At 38.6% G+C, this 19,810-nt stretch overlaps 1 protein-coding gene across 3 annotated transcripts in view; it reads left to right on the top strand.

Annotated features, from left to right (window-relative positions):
* LOC105487015 (neural EGFL like 1) overlaps positions 1-19,810 on the top strand; it is a 934,667-nt gene that overhangs the window by 569,704 nt on the left and 345,153 nt on the right. For 2 of the 3 annotated variants that reach the window (XM_011750278.3, XM_011750280.3), the window contains exon 14: positions 10,311-10,433. The exons of the other annotated variant lie outside the window; for it this stretch is intronic. In XM_011750278.3, coding sequence (XP_011748580.2) covers positions 10,311-10,433 — 123 coding nt within the window. The remainder of the gene's footprint in view (positions 1-10,310; positions 10,434-19,810) is intronic. 3 annotated transcript variants of the gene reach the window in all.

Raw genomic sequence — 19,810 nt, 5'->3', positions numbered from 1 at the left:
CAATCAATTTTTAAATTTTTTAAAAAATTGACATGTAAGTGTACATATTTATAGGGTACAGAATGACATTTAAATACATGAATACAATGAGTAATGATCAAATCAGGGTAATTAGCACATCCATTGCCTCAAATATTTATCATTTATTTGTGTTAGAACATTCAAAATTCTATTTTCTAGTATTTAAAAATGTGCAATAAGTTACCCTAGGGGTGACCATAGTTACCCCCACAGTGTTATAGAGCACTACAACTTATTCTTTAGCTATAATTTTCTATCTCCTAATCAAACTCTCTCTATCCTCCTCTCTCTACTATGTTTTCCAGCTTCTCATAACCACAAGTCTACACTATACTTTTGTGAGCTCAAATTTTTAAAGTCCCAAGTATGAATGAGAATATGTGGTATTCATCTTTCTGTGCATGACTTATTTTATGTAACACAATGTCTTCAAAGCTCATCAATGTTGCCACTAATGGTGGAATTTGGTTCTTTTTGTTACTTCGTAGTATTCCATTGTGTATACATGACACATTTTGAATCCATTCTTCTATTGATGGACACTTAGGTTGATTCCATATGTTGGCTATTGTGAATAATGCTGCAGTAAATATGGGGGTGCAAATATCTCTTCAATATACAGATTTTTATTCCTTTAAATAAACAAAGTAGTGAGATTGCTGGATCACACAGTGGTTCTATTTTTAGTTTAAGAAACACCCATACGGTTTTTGATAAGGGCTGTACTAATTTATATTCCACCAACATTGTATGAGTTCTGTTTTCTCTCCATCCTCACTGGCATCTGTTATTGCCTGTCTTTTCAATGTAAACCATTTTAACTGGGGTGAGATAATATCTCACTGTAGTTTTGATGTTCATTCCCTTGATGATTAATGATGTTGAGCATTTAAAAAATATCCCTGTTGTCCATATTGCTTCCTTCTTTTAAAAAGTGAGTGTTCAGATTATTTGCCAATTTTTATTTTGGGTTATTTGCTTTTGTGCTGCTAAGTTATTTCAGTTCCTTGTATATTCTGGATATTAATCACTTGTCATATGATAGCTTGAAAAAATATTGTCCCATTTCGTAGGTTGCTCTTTACTCTGTTGTTTCTTTCGCTGTGCAGAAGCACTTTAGTTTAATATAATTCCACTTATCTATTTTTACTTTTGTTGATTGTACTTTTGAAGTCTTAGCCCCAAATCTCTGTCCATATCAATATCCTAAAGCATTTTCCCTGTGTTTTCTTCCAGTAGTTTTATTAATTTAGGTCTCACATTTAAGTATTTAATCTACTTTGAGTTGATTTTTGTATATGATGAGAAATAGGGGTCTAATTTCATTTTTCTGCATTATGAATATCCAATTTTCCCAGCACCATTTAAGGAAGAGGTTGTCCTTTCTCCAATGTAGGTTGCTGCCACTTTTGTCAAAAATCAGTTGGCTGTTTTATTAGTCTGTTCTCACATTGCTATAAAGAACTACCTGAGACCGGTAATTTATAAAGAAAAGAGGTTTAATTGACTGTCAGTTCTGCAGGCTGTACAGGAAGCATGGCTTCGGAGACCTCAGGAAACTTATGGTCGTAGTGGAAGGTGAAGAGATGGAGGCATGATTTGCATGGCAGGAACAGGAGGAAGAGAGCAAAGAGGAGGTGCTACACACTTTTAAACAACCAGATATCACGAGAACAGCAATTGGGAAATGTGTCCGCATGATTCAGTCACCTCCCACCAGGTTCTGCCTCCAACACTGAGGTTTACAATTCAACATAAGATTTGTGCAGGAACACAAATCCAAGCCATATCAGCTGTAAATACATACATTTATTATTGGGTTCTCTATTATTAATGTTCAATCGGCCTATGTACCTGTTTTTATGCCAGTATCATGCTGTTTTGGTTACCATTGCTTTGTAGTATATTTTGAAGTCAGGTAGTGTGATGTCTTCAGCTTTATCGTGTTTGCTCAGTTCTGCATTTTGGCTATTTGGGATCTTTTATGGTTCCTCAAGTTTTAGGCTTTTTTTTCTATTTCTGTGAAGAATGTCATTGGTATTGTTATTGATATGTCATTAATAGGGATTACATTGAATCTGTAGATCACTTTGAATAGTATGGTTTAACAATGTTAATTCTTTCAATTCATGAACATAGAATATTTTTACATTTTTGTGTGTCCTCTTTAGTTTCTTTTATCAATATTTCGTCGTCTTCATTGTAGAGCTCTCTCACCTCCTTGGTTAAATTTATTCCTAGGGTTTGTTTTTTGTAGCTATTGTAAATGCATTTGCATTCCTGATTTCTTTTTCAGTTGGTTTGTTGCTAATGTATAGAAATGTACCAATTTTTATGTGTTGATTTTGTATCCTGCAACTTTACTGAATTTATTAGTTCTGAGATTTATTTTTGGTGGAGCTTTTGCATTTTTCAATATATAAGATTATATCATCTGCAAAGAGGGGCAATTTGACTTCCTCTTTTCCTATGTGGATTCCCTTTATTTATTTCCCTTGTCTAATTGCTCTGGCTAGAACTTTGAGTACTGTGTTGACTAGCAGTGCTAAAAGTTGTTATCTTTGTCTTGTTCTAGTTCTTAGAGACAGTAAATTTTGGCTTTTCCTGATTCAGTATGATGTTAGCTATGGGCTTGTGTATATGGTCTTTATTGTGTCTGGGTATACTGATTCTACATCTAATTCTTTGGGAATTTTTATCATGAAGTGATGTTGAATTTTACCAAATGCTTTCTCTGCATCTATTGAGATGATAATATGGTTTTTGTCCATTCTGTTATTTGGACAATGATGTGATATATCTCACATTTATTGATTTGAGTATGTTGAAGCATCCTTGCATCTCCAAAGTAAATACTACTTGATCATGGTGTATAATCTTTCTGTTGTGCTGTTGTATTCAGTTTGCTAGTATTTGGTTGAGGATTTTTGCATCTGTGTTAATCAGGGATATTGGCCTTTAATTTGCTTTCTTTGTTATGTTTTTGTCTGATTTTAGTATCAGGGTAATAATGGCCTTGTACAATAAGTTAGGAAGAATTACTGCCTCTTCAGTTTTTGTAATAATTTAGAAGAATTAGTAGTTAATTATTTCCTAAAAGTTTGATAGAATTCAGCAGTGAAGGCATCCATTCCCAGGGTTTTCTTTGCTTGGAGATTTTTTTTGTTCTGTTTCAATCGCTTTACTTGTTATTGGTCTGCCCAGTTTTCCTATTTCTTTCTGGTTTAAAATTGATAGGTTACCTGTGTCCAGAAATTTATCTGTTTGTTCTAGGTTTTCCAATTTGTTGGCATATAGCTGCCGTAATAGCGTCTTTTGTTGTTGTTCAGACAAGGTCTCGCTCTGTTGCCCAGGGTGGAGTGAAGTGGCATGATCATGGCTCACTGCAGCCTCGACCTCCCAGGCTCAAGCAATGCTCCCACCTCAGCCTCCCGAGTAGTTGGAACTACTGGTGTGGGCCACCATACCTAGAAAATTTTTGTAGTTTTTGTAGAGATGGGGTTTCACCATGTTGATCAGGCTGGTCTCTAACTCCTGGGCTCAAGCAATCCACCTGCCTTAGCCTCCCAAAGTGCTGAGATTACAGACATAAGCCACTGTATCTGGCCTAGTTGAATAATTCTTTATATTTCTGTAGTATTAGTTGTAATGTCTCTCATTTTCAGTTTCTTGATTTTATTTATCTAGCTCTTTTCTCATTTTTCCTTAGTCTAGCCAACGGTTTGTTGATTTTGTTGATCTTTTCAAAAAACAAGCTTTTTGTTTCTTTGATCTTTTGTATTTTGTTTGTTTGTTGTGTTTTTGTTTGTTTGTTTATTGAGACAGAGTCTCACTTGGTTGCCCAGGCTGGAGTGCAGTGGTGCGATTTTGGCTCACTGCAAGCTCTGCTTCCTGGGTTCACGCCATTCTCCTGCCTCAGCCTCCTGAGTAGCTGGGACTCCAGGCACCCGCCACCACACCTGGCTAATTTTTTTTTTTTTTTTTTTAAGTACAGATGGGGTTTCACAGTGTTAGCCAGGATGGTCTCCATCTCCTAACCCATGATCTGCCCGCCTCGGCCTCCCAAAGTGCTGGGATTACAGGCGTGAGTCACCACACCCAGCCGATTTTTTGTGTTGTTTAAGTCTCCATTCAGTTTAGTTCTGCTCTGATCTTTATTATTTCTTTCCTTCTACTAATTTTCGGTTTGGTTGGCTCTTGCTTTTCAAATTTCTTGAGGTACATCATTAGATTGCTTATTTGAAATCTTTCTATTCTTTTTATGTCAGCTTTTACTGCTATAAACTTGCCTTTTAATACTGGTTTTACTTTGCCCCAGAGGTTTTGGTATATTGTGTTTCTGTTTTCCTTTGTTTCAATAATTTTTATGATTTCCATCTTAATTTCTTCAATGACCCAGTGGTCATTCAGGAACATGTTTATATTCCATGTTTTTATATAGTTTTCAAAGTTCTCCTGGTATTGATTTCTAGTTTTATTCCATTGTGGTCTGAGAAGAAACTTGATATTATTTTAATTTTTAGAAATTTGTTTAGACGTTTGTGGCCTAACATATGTTCTACCCTGGAGAATGTTCTATGTGCTGATGAAAAGAATGTATACTCTGTCATTGGATATATTGTTCTGCAAATGTCTTTTATATCTATTTGGCTTAAAGTCCAGTTTAAATCCAATCTTTTTTTGTTGATGTTCTGTCTAGATGATCTATCTAATGCTAAGAGTGGGTTGTTCAAGCCCCCTATCATTATTGTATTGGAGTCTCTTCTCTTTCTCTCTGTCTTTCTCTCTTCAGATCTAGTAACATTTGCTTTATGAATTTGGGTCCTCTAGTGCTGGACGCATGTGTATTTATAATTGTTATATATATTTGCTGAATTGATTCTCTTATTATATAATGTATATAATGACATTCTTTGTCTTTCCTTTTTTACTTAATATCTATTTCATCTGATATAAACATAGCTACTTCTGCTCACTTTTGATTTCTATTTGTGTGGAATACATTTTTCTATCCCTATACTTTTAGATGATGTGTATTTTCACAGGTGATATTAGTTTCTTATGAGCTTTCTATAGTTGGGTCTTACCAAAAATCCATTCAACCAGTCCACATATTTTAATTTGAATTGGGAAATCAAAACCATTTACATTTGAGGTTTATATTGATAGATGAGTACTTCTGTTGTTTTGTTAATCGTTTTCTGGTTGTTTTTTATACCCTTTGTTCCTTTCTTCTTCTCTTACTGTTTATTTTTGTGGTTTGGTGGTTTTCTGTAATAGTAATGTGTTATCCCATTCCCTTTGTATTTGTTTATCTGCTCTACTGGTGAGTTATATATGAGTATGACTTTCATGAAAGTATATGACTCAAAAAAAAAGAGTATATATTGCCCTTCACTTCCTGATGTAGGACTTTGTTAAGCTTTTCTTGTAGGTCAGGTCTACTGGTAATGAATTTCCTCAGTTTTTGCCTGTCTGAGAAAGATTGTTTCTCCATCATTTCTGATGGTTAGTTTTCCTGTGTATAGGGTTCCTTGGTGGCAGTTGTTTTTTCTTTTAGAACTTTGAATATATCATCCCATTCTTTTCTGGCCTGCTGGAAAATCTGCTGTTAGTCTGATGGGATATCCTTATATGTGATTTGATGTTTTTCTCTCAGTTTTTAGCATTCCGTCTTTATCTTTGCCTTTTGAAAGTTTGACTATAATGTGCCTTGGCAAGGACCTTTTTGGGTTGAATTTATTTGGGGGCTTTCTAAATCTGGATGGCCATATCTCTCCCAAGTATTGGGAAGTTTTTAACTAATATTATTATTTTATTATTATTACTTTTTGAGACAAGGTCTCTCTCTATCACCCAAGCTGGAATGCAGTGGCATGAACATGGTTCACTGCAACCTCGACTTCCTGGGCTCAAGTGATCCTCCTGCAAAGTTATGACCACAGGTGTGTGCCACCATAACCCAGATTTTTCTTTTTTGGTAGATATGGCACATCACCATCTTCCCTACTCTGGTCTCAAACTCCAAGTGATTCTTCTGTCTCAGCCTCCCAAAGTGTTGGGATTATAGGTATGTGCCACGATGCCCAGCCTATGACTATTATTTTTTTTAAAGTAGGTTTTCTATGCCATTTCCCATCTTTTCTTCTTATAACTTCCAAACTTCACATATTTATTTACTTAATGGTGGCCCATATGTCCTTTTAGGCTTAATTTATTATTTTAAAATGTCTTCTTATTTTTGTCTGAGTTTCTTCAAAAGAGCTGTCTTCAAGTTTAAAAATTATTCTGCTTGAAACTAGCCTGTTATTGAAGTTCTCAATTAAAGTTTTATTTCATTCATTGAATTGTTCTGTTTCAAGATTTCTCTGATTTTGTTTTGTGATATCTATCTCTTTGTTGAATATCTCATTCAAATCATGCAGTCTTTCTGATTTTGTTGAAATGTCTGTGTTCTCTTATATCTTAATGAATTTCCTTAAGATCATCATTTTGAATTCATTTTCAGTCATTTCTTAGACTTCATTTGCTTTTGTGTGTTGGCTCCCTCCGTCCTGGGGTAATGTTTCTATGTCCGTCTCATGTGATGATGCTGCAGCCTTCTGGGTATATGTGATGGGATGGCAGCAAGACCCCAGGAATATGGACATACAGTGACTATTGGATCCTAGGAATGGATACATTCTGGTGGCAACTCTGCTCTTCAAATGGTATTGTGCTTCAGCATCCTGGATCCAGGGGAGTAGAAAGGACTCAGCATGTTTTCCCTCTCTGGAAGTATGAAGTTGTTTGGATTCCAAATGCTCCCTATGCTGGGATCAGGGCCTTTAAGGGCTATGAAGCTCTTCTGTAGCTAGAATTGCTGGTGTCCATGGTGGGAATATGGCTGCTGGCAATCTCCCACTTTCTTTTTTCCCACAATAGGAGTCCCTCTTGACTTGAAACTAATTGATACCAGGTGCTTTGCGTTCCTTTCTATAATGCCTTTTTAAGTTTCTGAACCTTAGAAGGTCTTCATAACTTTTCCACTGAATCCCAGCATTTTTCCTTAAATATGCTCTGTTTGATTTGTGGTTATCTACTGGTTGTTGTGGTCCTTTGTTGGGGAGGTGAGTGCTGGACACCTCTAATTAATCATCTTGATAACATCTGTCTTAATTCAACTGTAACCACCATCCTATGATTAAGTCTACCTGCAAGTAATTGTAGCAGCAATATTAGTAGAATTAGCAGTAGTAGTAGTAGCAGCAGCAGCGGCAGCAGCAGCAGCAGCGACCATCAAATACCTAACACTTATGGAGCACTTACCGGCTGTAATATACTGTAGTAAGTTTTCTACCTATATTAATTAATTTAGTTCTCAAAACAATCCCAAGTGATAGGTTCTATCATTTTCCACATTTTACCATGAGGAATCTAAGACAGAGAGGTTGGGTAACTTACTTGAGTACACTTAGCTTGTAATTGGCAAACCAGGATCTTCTAATCTAGGCCGGTGGCTTTGGAGTTCATACTCTTAACCTAAATGCCAGTCCATCTTTCACAAGCACTTGTCCTATCTTTTGCAGCATCCTTAGTATCCTGAAAGGAATGTGATATTTATAGAAGAAAACTATATTTTCTTTGGCTGTCTCTATTAAACACAGTGTTGAAGATGCTGGTAATTTTGAAAACTTGGGCATGACTAAAGAAAATGAAATGTGGAAGTTCTATAGCCTTTGTTCTTTGGGAATAGGTCATCTGTTCTCAGTAAGTATGTAGGAGATCTCAGTAGGAATTGAGGGCTAGAATACAGGAAGACAGTTCATTGTTTGCATTATGATATCATTTCCACATGTCATGGTTTAGTTTCAGCCACATCCAAATTAATTTCCAACTGCTCAGTGACATGTTTGTTCATTAGTATCTACATTCACAATCTGAGTTTTTCTACTTACCAGTTCTATGATCTTGGGAAAGTTATTCTATAAAGTACTTTTGTCTAAGTTTCTTCATTGTAAAATCAGCAGACTTACTTCATTTAATTGTTGGGAGAATTAAATGGTATAATATGTGTAAAATATTGACTTCAGTGCTTGGCATTCTCTAGATTCAATAACATTATGTAAGGTATTAATATGAGCAGCTCTAATTGAGAAACCTTGACCATTCGTGAAAGATTATTTCAAATACTACCTTTTGTGAGAGGGCTTTTCTCTTCCTTCCGTTAGAAGGAATTTCTTCCCTCCAATGAACTCTCGATCTAGCTTATCTTTATTCCTCTTATCTAGCATGACCACACATGCTAGTTTGCCTGGGTCATTCTGAGTTACGCTTGTTATCCCAGTGTAATTATAAGTGGAGCACCCTTTCATTCTAAAATATGTTCCATTTGTATGATAAAATATAAGGTCAACTACTTATAACTGTTATCACTTCTCTTCTGTGTTCTAGTTAGTTACCCCTATTAAAATGTTCAGGCTAGCAGAGACCATATCTACTCATCACTGTATTCCCAGTACAGACCATAATCACTATTTATTAAATGAAATTAAAGAAGGAGACTGAAAACTCTTGGAGTATAAGTCTGAATTCTTAGACTTTTTAATGTTTCTAACATTGTCTGGTAGTGCACCTGCACATACTAGGTACTTGATAGGTTTGTAAATTCGAGTGGACATGCACAGGGGTATACTATTTCTGCAGTGTGCTGGAGATGACTTGAGCACAGACTTGAGGTGTGCCCTCAGGAATCTTATCTTCTTTTCTCACTGTTTGCTAACCTGTGCACATTTCTTGCTGACAGTTGGGTTGGTCTTAAGGCCTAAATAAAATTTTTTTTTTAGAAAATCCCAAGTATTAAATCAATAATCAGATGCAGGTGTGTGCCCTACCTCTGTTGTGTGTGTGTGATGAAAAACAGTCCTATTTTGCAGGATTTAACTTTTCTCATTACTGGACCCCTGTTAGGAAATTTAAAATAAAAATAAATGAAGATTGATGATATTTCAAATGATTGGTACATTGGTTGTACAATTCACTTAACAAACTATATTGAATTTTTTGTTTTGCTCCAATTAGTGTTATTTCCTTGAGGTGTCTAGCTGGAATTTCTATTCTTGTTTTATAACTATTTGTGATTCGAATGGCCCTACTGGATTTTTCTTCTTAAATTTTGTGAGAAATTATACTAGCAGATGTTAAAAAGGAATAAAGGATGTAAACTTTGCCATATTGTTTATTTATAGAGGAGTCATTTGGGTAACTCCATAAACTTGCTGAGTGTGAGAGGAAATTATAGTTATCTATGAAACCTTAGTTTCTAACTTGGAATCTTTTCATCTGTTTTGTAGAGTTAGATCAGTTTCTCTCCATGTCTTGTGGATCAAGGATGCCACAGCTATCTGAACATATATAACCCATATCACTACACGGCAGGCAGCTATGCAGAGGTTAGATCTGAACCCTATGAACGTGGGCTATATGGAAAATTAGAGCTAAACTGCTGAAGGCCCTTAAACAGAGGCCTCAGAGTAAATCCTTTTCCTACTCTCAGCACAATCCTGTGCTTGCCAGCCTTCCCTGTGACCAGTGGTACTCCTTTGAAAATTTTGTTGGGAAATTCTCCTTTGCTAGGCTATATTCACCAGCCTTCCTCTTCAGTTTTATCCTCTTTGTTCTAAATAAGCCATGGAATCTCTAATATAGGTTTGCCCCGCCCCGCCCCTCCCCTCCCCTCCCCTCCCCTTCCCTTCCCTTCCCTTCCCTTCTCTTTTTTGTAACCTGAGGAGAAGGTTTCCAATTGTGGACATTTTTCAGTATTGTGGACGTTCTAGGCCAGCTAGTTCATTGTTTTGAGCAGTCCTGCACATCGTACAATGCTTAGCAGCATTCCTGGCCTTTATTCCCTAGATTTCAGTATCACCTCCTGTTCCCAATAATGGCAACCAAAAATACCCCCTGACATATCAAATGTTTGTAGGGTGAGGCAGTGCAAAATTCCCCCTATTGAGAGCCATTACCTTGGAATCTCTGAAAACCTTTTCAGAAGGTAAAAGAAACAACGGCCTTAGCGCAGCACTTACCAATTGTGTGACTTCTCTGACACTGTTTCTTTACCTGCAAAGTAGGGATAATAGCATCTTTCTTTCAGAGTTTAGATTTCAACAGGAACTTTTAGGCACATAGTAAGGTAGTGACATGTGGTAGTCACTGTCATTCTTATTTGGTGAATTCCAGCTACATTTCCCAATACCAGTAATTCCAACTTAAGAAAAGGTGTTTCTCTTTCTCTCTCACCCTGGAAACAGAACACGATGAATGTGGCAGCGGCCAGCACAACTGTGACAAGAATGCCATCTGCACCAACACTGTCCAGGGACACAGCTGCACCTGCAAACCGGGCTACGTGGGGAATGGGACCATCTGCAGAGGTAGGCTTACCGCCTTAGGGGTGAGTTGTGAGCAGCCATTCTGCCTGGGCTCTTGGCACTCGTGTGTCGGACCTTCTTGGTAACTCTTGGTGGAACACAGCCAGGGGTCCTGCTCCTGGTTTATCAACTGGCAACGGTACTATGCATCAGGGAAAAAGAAAAAGGCTTTAGATTTAGCTTTTGAGTTGAAAGAAAAAGGTATAGGTGTGGGTCAGGGGCACAGTTACATAACTTGATGGCTCTGTTCAGCTTTGCCTCTTGGCATGGGTTTGTGAGGGAAGCTTCGATTGTGGATGTGGGCTTTTCTTTCCTGTGAGCTTTCCCCGAAGAGCAAGTGGACACTGTTTCTCTCCACACTTGAGGTACCTGCTTGGGTAGGAAACTTACAGTTTTAGCCTTGCTCAGTGTCTTGCAGCAGTTTATCAATTCAGAGGCCAGTGCTCTGGCTTCCCTTAGCATTTAGAATAAAATTAAAATTCCTCCTTCTGGCTTATGAGGGCATTCAGCATCTGGTCCCTGGCTCCTCACAGCTGACACCTCCCTTTCCTCTCACCCTCAATCCCTTTGCCTCAGCCTACTGGGTCCCTGTTATTCCTTCAGCATTGCTGTTGCCTCAGCCTCAATGCTCATTTCTTTCATGTCTCTACTCAAATGTCCCCGCATCACAGAAATGTTCTTTGATCACCCTATCTAAAATAGCACCTTAGTACTTCTTAGCCCACACCATGCTTGATTTTTTTCTTCACAAACACAACCTGACAGAACATTACATGTTTATGTGTTTGCTTGTCTCTGTGTTATCTGCCTCCCCACTAGGATGTAAGCTCCATGACAGTGAATACTTGATATTGTCCCCCCATTGTCTCTGGCATTTAGAGTGGTGCCTTGCACACAGTAGGTGCTTGTTTACTATGTGTTAACTCACCAAATCACCAAAGAGGAAAGGCACAATCATAATGAAAAAATAGGCAACATTAACAAGAAAACAAAAGACATCCTATGAGGTAGGTATTATTATCCTCATTTTAGAAGTGATAAAATTGAGACACAGAGAGGTTAAGTAACTTGCCCAAAGATACATAGTAAACACATTGTCAGTATTCCTCTGCAGGGATGAAATGCTGGTAATGAGTGAAAAATAATTTACAGTGACTAAGTCACTATATTTATGGATTGGATTGGGGAGGAATTTTAAAAGATTGATTTTATTCTGTGTTGGTTAAGGTGAGGTAAGCAGAAAGCCTAATACATGACTATCAGTGTAAATTGGTAAAACTCTTTTTTTTTAAACAGCAATTTGACAAAATTTATCAACATTCAAAGTATGTATTCTATTGATTCCATCAATTTTACCTCTTGAAATTCATTCTAAAAAAGCACAGGTTCATGAAGGGGGGGAAATGTATGTAGAGTGTTTTTTTTTTTTTTTCTTTTCAGCACTGTTTATATTCACTGAAAACTGGAAACAACCAAAATATCCATCAGTCTTGGAATGATTACATTTATTTTGGCATATTCATTTTATAGAGTAGAATGCTGTAGTTTAAAACTCTAAACATTTGTATGTACACACATGCACACACACAAACACATACACATACATGTCACATTGAAAGATACCCTACATATTTTTGAGAAAAAAAATAAAATCAAGTTCAGAGCAATATAGTGTCATCAAATATCTAAGTTAATATTTATAAATATCTATATACATATTTATGTAAATAAATAAAGACTGGAAACATGCAAACTAGTCACCTTATTACCCAGGGGTGTGTGAAAAAAGAAAATTCACTTATTGCTATGAATTCTATATTATTTGCATTTCTTCCTATGGTCTTTTATACGTGAATAATCATGTGTATTTTTTCTAAAGTACCCTGAAGCAAATAAACTAGTGCTCAGCCTTTTTAAAAGGCTAAGGAAATTTCCAAAGCAAAACAAGAAAACAAAAACGTTAATGTAATTCCATGGATTATCAAGCCCACTGCTGGTAACTGCATGCTAGTGCTATAAATCTGAGGAGCAACATAGGGATTTTAATGCACTTTTTTCAGAATTATGTTACCTCATAAAATAATATTAATTGCCCTTGTCCTATGAGTTTGTATTTGCCAAGTCCTCTCTTGCCATTGTGATAAGTGGTGGTTTCACCTTTGTAGAATTTTCTAAGTCCAGCTGTGAAAAAATATGAGTGCAAATAATGTTCCTGGTGTCCGCAGACTGTGAGGGGAAACATATCTTCCCTTGAAAGTTATGAATTAGGGAAAATAATTTTCTTAAAGACATTCTCTTAATCAATTGTGTCGACCTCAGTAAGGAAAAGTCTTGTGTTTTATAAATGCTACATGGGAAAGCAATGTGGTGTAGTTGAACAATTGGATAAAGAGCTTGTACTCTATACCTGCTTTCACTACTGGTACTTTGCACCTGCTTTCATTATTGGGGAATTGTAACTTTTATGTTTTTACATATTACATATTAAAATTTGGTTAGGGCTGGGTGTGGTGGCTCACGCCTGTAATCCCAGCGCTTTGGGAGGCCAAGGTGGGTGGATCACCTGAGGTCAGGAGTTCCAGACTAGTCTGGCCAACACAACGAAACCCTACCTCTACTAAAAAACAAAAAACAAAATAAAAACAAAAATTAGCTGGGTATTGTGTGCACCTGTAATCCCAGCTACTGGGGAGGCTGAGGCATGAGAATCTCTCGAACCTGGGAGGCAGAGGTTGCAGTGAGCCGAGATCATGCCACTGCACTCCAGCCTGGGGACAGAGCAAGACTCCATCTCAAAAAAAAAAAAAAAAAAAAAAAAAAATATATATATATATATATATATATATATATATAAAATGTAGCTAGCTAGCTAGCTAATTAGATAGATAGATAGATAGATTAGTATTACTTTCCCTATTTATCTAACAGTATTGAGAGGTGACAATGTGCTAGCAACCTTCACTCTCAGCGCCTCCTCGGCCTGGGCGTCCACTCTGGCTGCACTTGAGGAGCCCTTCAGCCTGCCACGGCACTGTGGGAGCCCCTCTCTGGGCTGGCTGAGGCCGGAGCCTCCTCCCTCTGCTTGCAGGGAGGTGTGGAAGAAGAGGCACGGGCGGGAACTAGGGCTGCGCTGGCTGCGCTGGCAGGCCAGTGTGAGTTCAGGTAGGTAGGCCCCGGGGAGGGCCAGGCAGGTCCCGCACACGGAGTGGCCTGCTGGCGCTGCAGGTCCAGGGCAGTGAGGGGCTTAGCACCCATGCCAGCAGCTGTGGAGGTTGACCCGGGTCCCCCAGCAGTGCCGGCCTGCCGGCACTGCACTCAAATTCTCGCCAGGCCTTAGCTGCCTCGCCATGGGGCAGGGCTCAGGACCTGCAGCCTGCCATGTCTGAACTCCCCACCCCGTGGTGGGCTCCTGCACGGCCTGAGCCTCTCCTATGGGCGCCACCCCCTGCTCTGTGGCACCTGGTCCCATCGACCCCCCAAGGGCTGAGTAGTGCAGGCGCGGCTCCGGAATGGTGGGCAGATCCTCTGCAGCCCCACTGCAGGATGCACTGGGTGAAGCCAGCTGGGCTCCTGAGCCGATGGGGACTTGGAGAACTTTTATATCTAGCCAGAGGATTGTGTGTGTATCAATCAGCACTCTTTATCTAGCTAACCTAGTGGGACTTGGAGAACTTACCTGTCTAGAACTGTGTCTAGCTCAAGGATTGTAAATGCACCAAGCAGCACTCTGTGTCTAGCTCAAGGTTTGTAAATACACCAATCGGTACTCTGTATCTAGCTAACTCTGTGTCTAGCTAACCTAGCGGTGACTTACGAGAACTTTTCTGTCTAGCACTCTGTGTCTAGCTCAAGGATTATAAACGCACCAATGAGCCCTCTGTCAAAACGGACCAATCAGCTCTCTGTAAAATGGACCAATCAGCAGGATGTGGGTGGGGCCAGATAAGGGAAAAAAAGCAGGCTGCCTGAGCCAGCGGTGGCAACGCAGGCAGGTCTCCTTCCACTCTGTGGAAGCTTTGTTCTTTCACTCTTTTGCAACAAATCTTGCTGCTGCTCACTCTTTGGGTCCACGCTGACTTTATGAGCTGTAACACCGTGAAGGTCTGCAGTTTTACTCCTGCAGCCAGCGAGACCACGAACACACCGGGAAGAATGAACAACTCCAGACGCACTGCCTTTATGAGCTGTACCACTCACCGCCAAGGTCTGCAGCTTCACTCCTGACAGCGAGACCACGAACCCACCAGAAGAAAGTAGCTCCAGACACATCTGAACGTCTGAAGGAACAAACTCCGGACACACCATCTTTAAGAACTGTAACACTCACTGCAAGGGTGTGCAGCTTCCTTCTTGAAGTCAGTGAGACCAAGAACCCACCAATTCTGGACGCAGTATTATTGCATAGAATCACTAAGGGAGTATATATTTGGTGTTTTAAACTATAAAATGCTAAACAAACTAAAGACTAGTATTAGTCTTATAATAAAGAAGAAGGAAGAGGAGGAGGAGGATGTCAGTTTATGGCCTTCTGCCTGAGATAACCAAATTTGGGTCTCCATTTCAGGGCATACATTTTATAGTTAACTTTGCCACCTGTAACTGAAACATTTACAGTGGGAGTTGGACAAGAATAACCAGACAACTTGAACTAAGTCTTTTTCATGTTTACGTTTTGTTTGTTTGAGACAGAGTCTTGCTCTGTCACCCAGACTGGAGTGCAGTGGCTTGATCTCAGCTCGCTCTAACCTCCACTCCTGGCTTCAATTGATTATCTTGCCTCAGCTACTGAGTAGCTGGGATTGCAGATGTGCCCCCACCACACCCAGCTAATTTTTGTATTTTTAGTAGAGATGGGGTTTTACCACATTGGCCAGACTGGTTTCCGACTCCTGACCTCAAGTGATTTGCGTGCCTCAGCTTCCCACAGGACTGGGATTACAGGCATGAGGCACTGCTCTCAGCGGAACTAAATCACGTCATTCTCCTGCCTCAGCCTCCGGAGTAGCTGGGACTACAGGCACCTGCCACCACGCCCGGCTAATTTTTTTCTGTATTTTTAGTAGAGACAGGGTTTCACCGTGTTCCTGAGGATGGTCTCAATCTCCTGACGTCGTGATCCACCCACCTCGGCCTCCCAAAGTGCTGGGATTACAGGCGTGAACCACAGTGCCCGGCCAACTAAGTCTTTTTAAGTGTTAAATATAGAAAAGCTTTTCTAGATAGACATGATATTGTTCATAGACTTGACTAAATCTGGTTAGAGGTAAACAGTTAACGTGCCTTTTAATAAGCATTACATAAGACAGCAGTTTCTAGAACAATACTAATTGGTGTGAATTCTCTCAGATGGGCTTCTGTGGTGGTTGATGCCCATGTAAGGCGTCTTTTCTTCTTTTGGATGGAAAATACTTGTTCAGCTACAAAAACTCTCACTAAGTATGTGAAGACACCTTGATGTATGTATTCATATATGTTATCTCATTTAGTTCCCACCATCATCTTGAGAAGTTGATGCCGTTATTCTATTTCACAAGTAAATTTTAAGTAAGACATAGTTGAATCTGATTTAACTCAACTAGTAGAACTGCTTTTAGTTTTTTTCCCTCCCTTTCCTTTTTCCTCCCCCTTTTCCTTCTCTTTTTCTTTCCTCTTCCTCCCTTGGCTGTTTATCATTTAACTCTCTCTCACACACATTGTATTCTAACTAGAAACTATAGAGAAAATAGAAAGGGAAGACAGTGTACAATGACAATCTAGAATTTTTTTAAAAATTGCTCACATACTTAATAAATAGACTAAAGTCATTCTGAAACTATGCAATATGTTTTGCTCAATATTTTGGCATTTGAGTTTAAATGGACAAAACGCTTGCAAACAGTTTCAAGTCAGATTTGCATTACCTGACATGAAGGTTAGTCTTATCAGCTGCAGAGCGTTTATCTGCTTTCCCAGTCCTGCATTAATGCCAACACAGAAAGTGAGCTTTAACGAGGCAGTTGTCAATATGCAGCTGATAGACTAAGTCTTCTCTCTTACCTGTCATTAGTTCTGGATAGAATGTGGGGATCTTTGAAAGCATTCTTGTCTTAATGGCTGATAATATTGACATTTATTTATAAAACATTCAGTGAGTGTGAATTCTGTGTCTGGGTACCAAAAGAGCAAAATCAAGTAAGACAAGGCCCTGGGGATTTCACCATTTAGTGTTGGAGAAAGATTTGAACAAATTCTTCCAACCCAACAGAACATTTACAAAATGGTATTATCTTGTGTGAAAGGGGATTGTAAAGAATTACTCAAAATACAGAGCTATGCGAAAAGCATATGCATTAGTTAGGATTCCTTTGGTTGCAAGTAATAGAAATCCACTGGCAAACTGGCTCTGTAATTTGCAGAACCCAGAGAAAAATGCAAGCATGGGCTCCTTGTTTGAAAAGCAGGAAAAACTTGCTAATTAAAGATATTGAAATACAAAGCTTTAAATTTTTTCCCATGATCTTTCTCTTCTCCTGTCATAGAGTTTTGTATTTGCTATTGAATATTGCTCCCTTAGGCGTGGGGATATTTTGGGGATGAATGTTAACCCTATAGGAGCTTCAGTCCCATCTCGCCACTTGGTACATTCATGTAGCCCACCAACTTTGGGGTTTCTCACTCCCTGACCAGTGTACTATGATTGGGCCTAGGACAGGGAAATTGAGTCAAGTACCTCCCCTTCTCTCAAGAAATCTTCAAACCAACTTTAATATTGACTACCTTTCAAATACAATCACTACAATAAAATTCAGGTCACTGTAGAAACTCCAGGAACATAGGGGAAATCTTTATTCTAAGGCTCTTCAGATTCCTGTAGTTCTCTGAAACCATTCATTATGAGTATGTTTGCATTGAGTGCATGTGCAGACAAGCTGCTTCCTGGAAATTTCTGTTTGATGAGTTGCTGGATAAACCGTGTACAAGGAAAACACAGAAAGGCAGAAACAGAAGGCCAGAGGTTTGATATAGACAGAAAGATTAATGTGACAGATCATGCTAAAGATGTAAACACAGTCCTGAATTAAATAAGTCAAACAGACATCTCACATGTACAAAGATGATTTTCAGAGGCTCACAGGCAATATGAGAGAAAGGGAGAGGGAGAGGGAGAATAGAAAGGTAAGTTGTTATACTAAGGTATCACCAAGGATAATAAACTATATAAACTACTGGATTGTGAATCAGAGAAGATGAAATTTGCGGAGTTTGAAGAAAGCAAGAGGAATAGGAAGCCTTTGGCAAAAGTACTTACAACACTCTAGACATAGTTTTGAAACGTGGTTAATGTAATGAGGAAGAATTCGGGAAGGTGCCAGTCTAAAATTCTGCCCTTAGGTGCCTTTATTTAGACCAAATATTGGAAAGAATGTTGAGGGCCAAGACTGTCTGATATCAGGGGATGGTTTGGCTCGATTAGGGTCAGGTCCATTTGTAAAAACACATTCATATTGAAAATCAGGGGAGGATTTTGAGCATATTTCTAAGAGTGCTCTTCTGGTTATAGAGCAATTTCATAACAGTTTAAGAAAGGATTTGAGACTGTACCCCACATAGGATTGATGTATAAAGTCAGAAAGTAGATAGATGAGAGGTGGCTTAAGGTCAGACTCAATCAGTCAGAAGAATCTTTGCAGCAAGTGCTCATTGTAATTAGAGCCAGTTAAAATTTCCCACCTACAAAGGCTGATGGAGCGGGGAGGTATACCTTTGGTAGTGTTTAAGCTTCTCTTAAGTGTCATATTGAAATAATTGGACCAGGTGATGTTACTATAAGAAATTTGACTTTCAGATTTCTTTAGAGCTATTGGATGATTTGACCATAAATCATAAGCATAAAGACAAGATTGATGTGAACGTGGATGACAAAAATCCCTTTTAGTTAAGTTTAATCAGTTATCACAAAGTGCTCTTAACACAGGGATACGAATTTTTAACATACAGTGGTAAGAATTAGTTTGTCAGGAGTATGCAGAACCTTAATGTCCTGCTTAAATGGGTATAGACTGAAGGAGTGGGCTACAGAATGATGAAAAAAACATACATTTTTTTCTCTTAATGTATTTTCTTTTGAATGAAGTCTAAACTTATTAGCAAAGCACTCAAGGCCCTGTGACATGTGGTCCCATATGGATAGTTTGAACCTCATCTCTTGTGATATCATCTTTCCTCATTACCTTGCCAGTCACACCTGAGAGTTAACTGATCATTTTCCCAACAGACCAGGCCAGATGGATGATTTCATGGCCCTTTTCCTTCTCCTTGGGATCATTTATTATACTGGAGTGCATTATTCTATCCTCTCTTCTTCCAATTGAAATCCTATTCATCCCTCACAGTCCAGCTCAAATCCCATTTTTCCTTGATCTACTGAGTCAGAATAAATTGTTCTCTCAGTTTTGCTTGTAGTATTCAATGTATTAATGTCTTGCTAAACTTAGCTGTTTATATTTCAGCCTTTGCCACACCTTATGCATAATGGGTGCTCAGTAAATACATAGATGCAAAATGAGAATTGGCCAGTTGATTTAATGCAAATCAACTCTGCTCTTGTAGCTTGGTGTATTACTGCAGAATCTACACCATTATTCTGAAAAATCGAAGAAAAATTAAAATTGTGAAGTAAACTTTTATGTAATATGTATTTTAATGTTTTGAAAAATCATCAGTGGACCTGTTATTTAAGTTCAAAGACACTGTCTGTTGCCTACAGAAAATTTAGTCTATTTTATGTTTAATGCCTATAGATACTGAAAGTCCTATAGACACTGAATATAGTCATAACAGAAATGATCAAATCCTTTGGCCTAATTTGAGAGGCAATAATTAGGCTAAGTCTAGCTTCCTTTTTGCATAATATCTATTTTAAAATCTTATTGACCCTTTTTAGACTCATTCAGTTATTCTGCAATTATATTGTGAGCTGGGTTTAGAGCTGGGAGGTACTGCTGGACAGTCAAGGCAACAGAGAGACACGACAAGTTACTAAACACATATTAAGAAATAAAAGAAGGCCTGCCAGCTACCAAGCAGAAACATACTTTTGCCCATAGTTTGCCTTTTGAAGAAAGGCTAGTGTAAACAAAGTTTTACAACATGACTTAGGGACTGTAGATTGGCCATTTCACATCCTTCAAATCTGTAAAACACCTATGGGCTGATTTTTACTGATATATTGGCCAAATATTTTATTATAGTTTTTTACCTCTTTTCCTGAGATCTGTTATGATACAGCCTTCAGCTATTAATATATTTCTTGTCCATGGGAACCTAGAATTAGTCCCCAGAAGGGAAAGGCACAGGACTATGGCTGAGCCACCCTGCTCATTCTCCAGAACATTCAAATT

Source organism: Macaca nemestrina, chromosome 12 (genome assembly GCF_043159975.1).
Source record: "Macaca nemestrina isolate mMacNem1 chromosome 12, mMacNem.hap1, whole genome shotgun sequence".
In the NCBI taxonomy this organism is placed as follows: Eukaryota; Metazoa; Chordata; class Mammalia; order Primates; family Cercopithecidae; genus Macaca; species Macaca nemestrina.
Note: the sequence above shows the minus strand (reverse complement) of the source record. Positions and strands in the feature narration are given on the sequence as shown.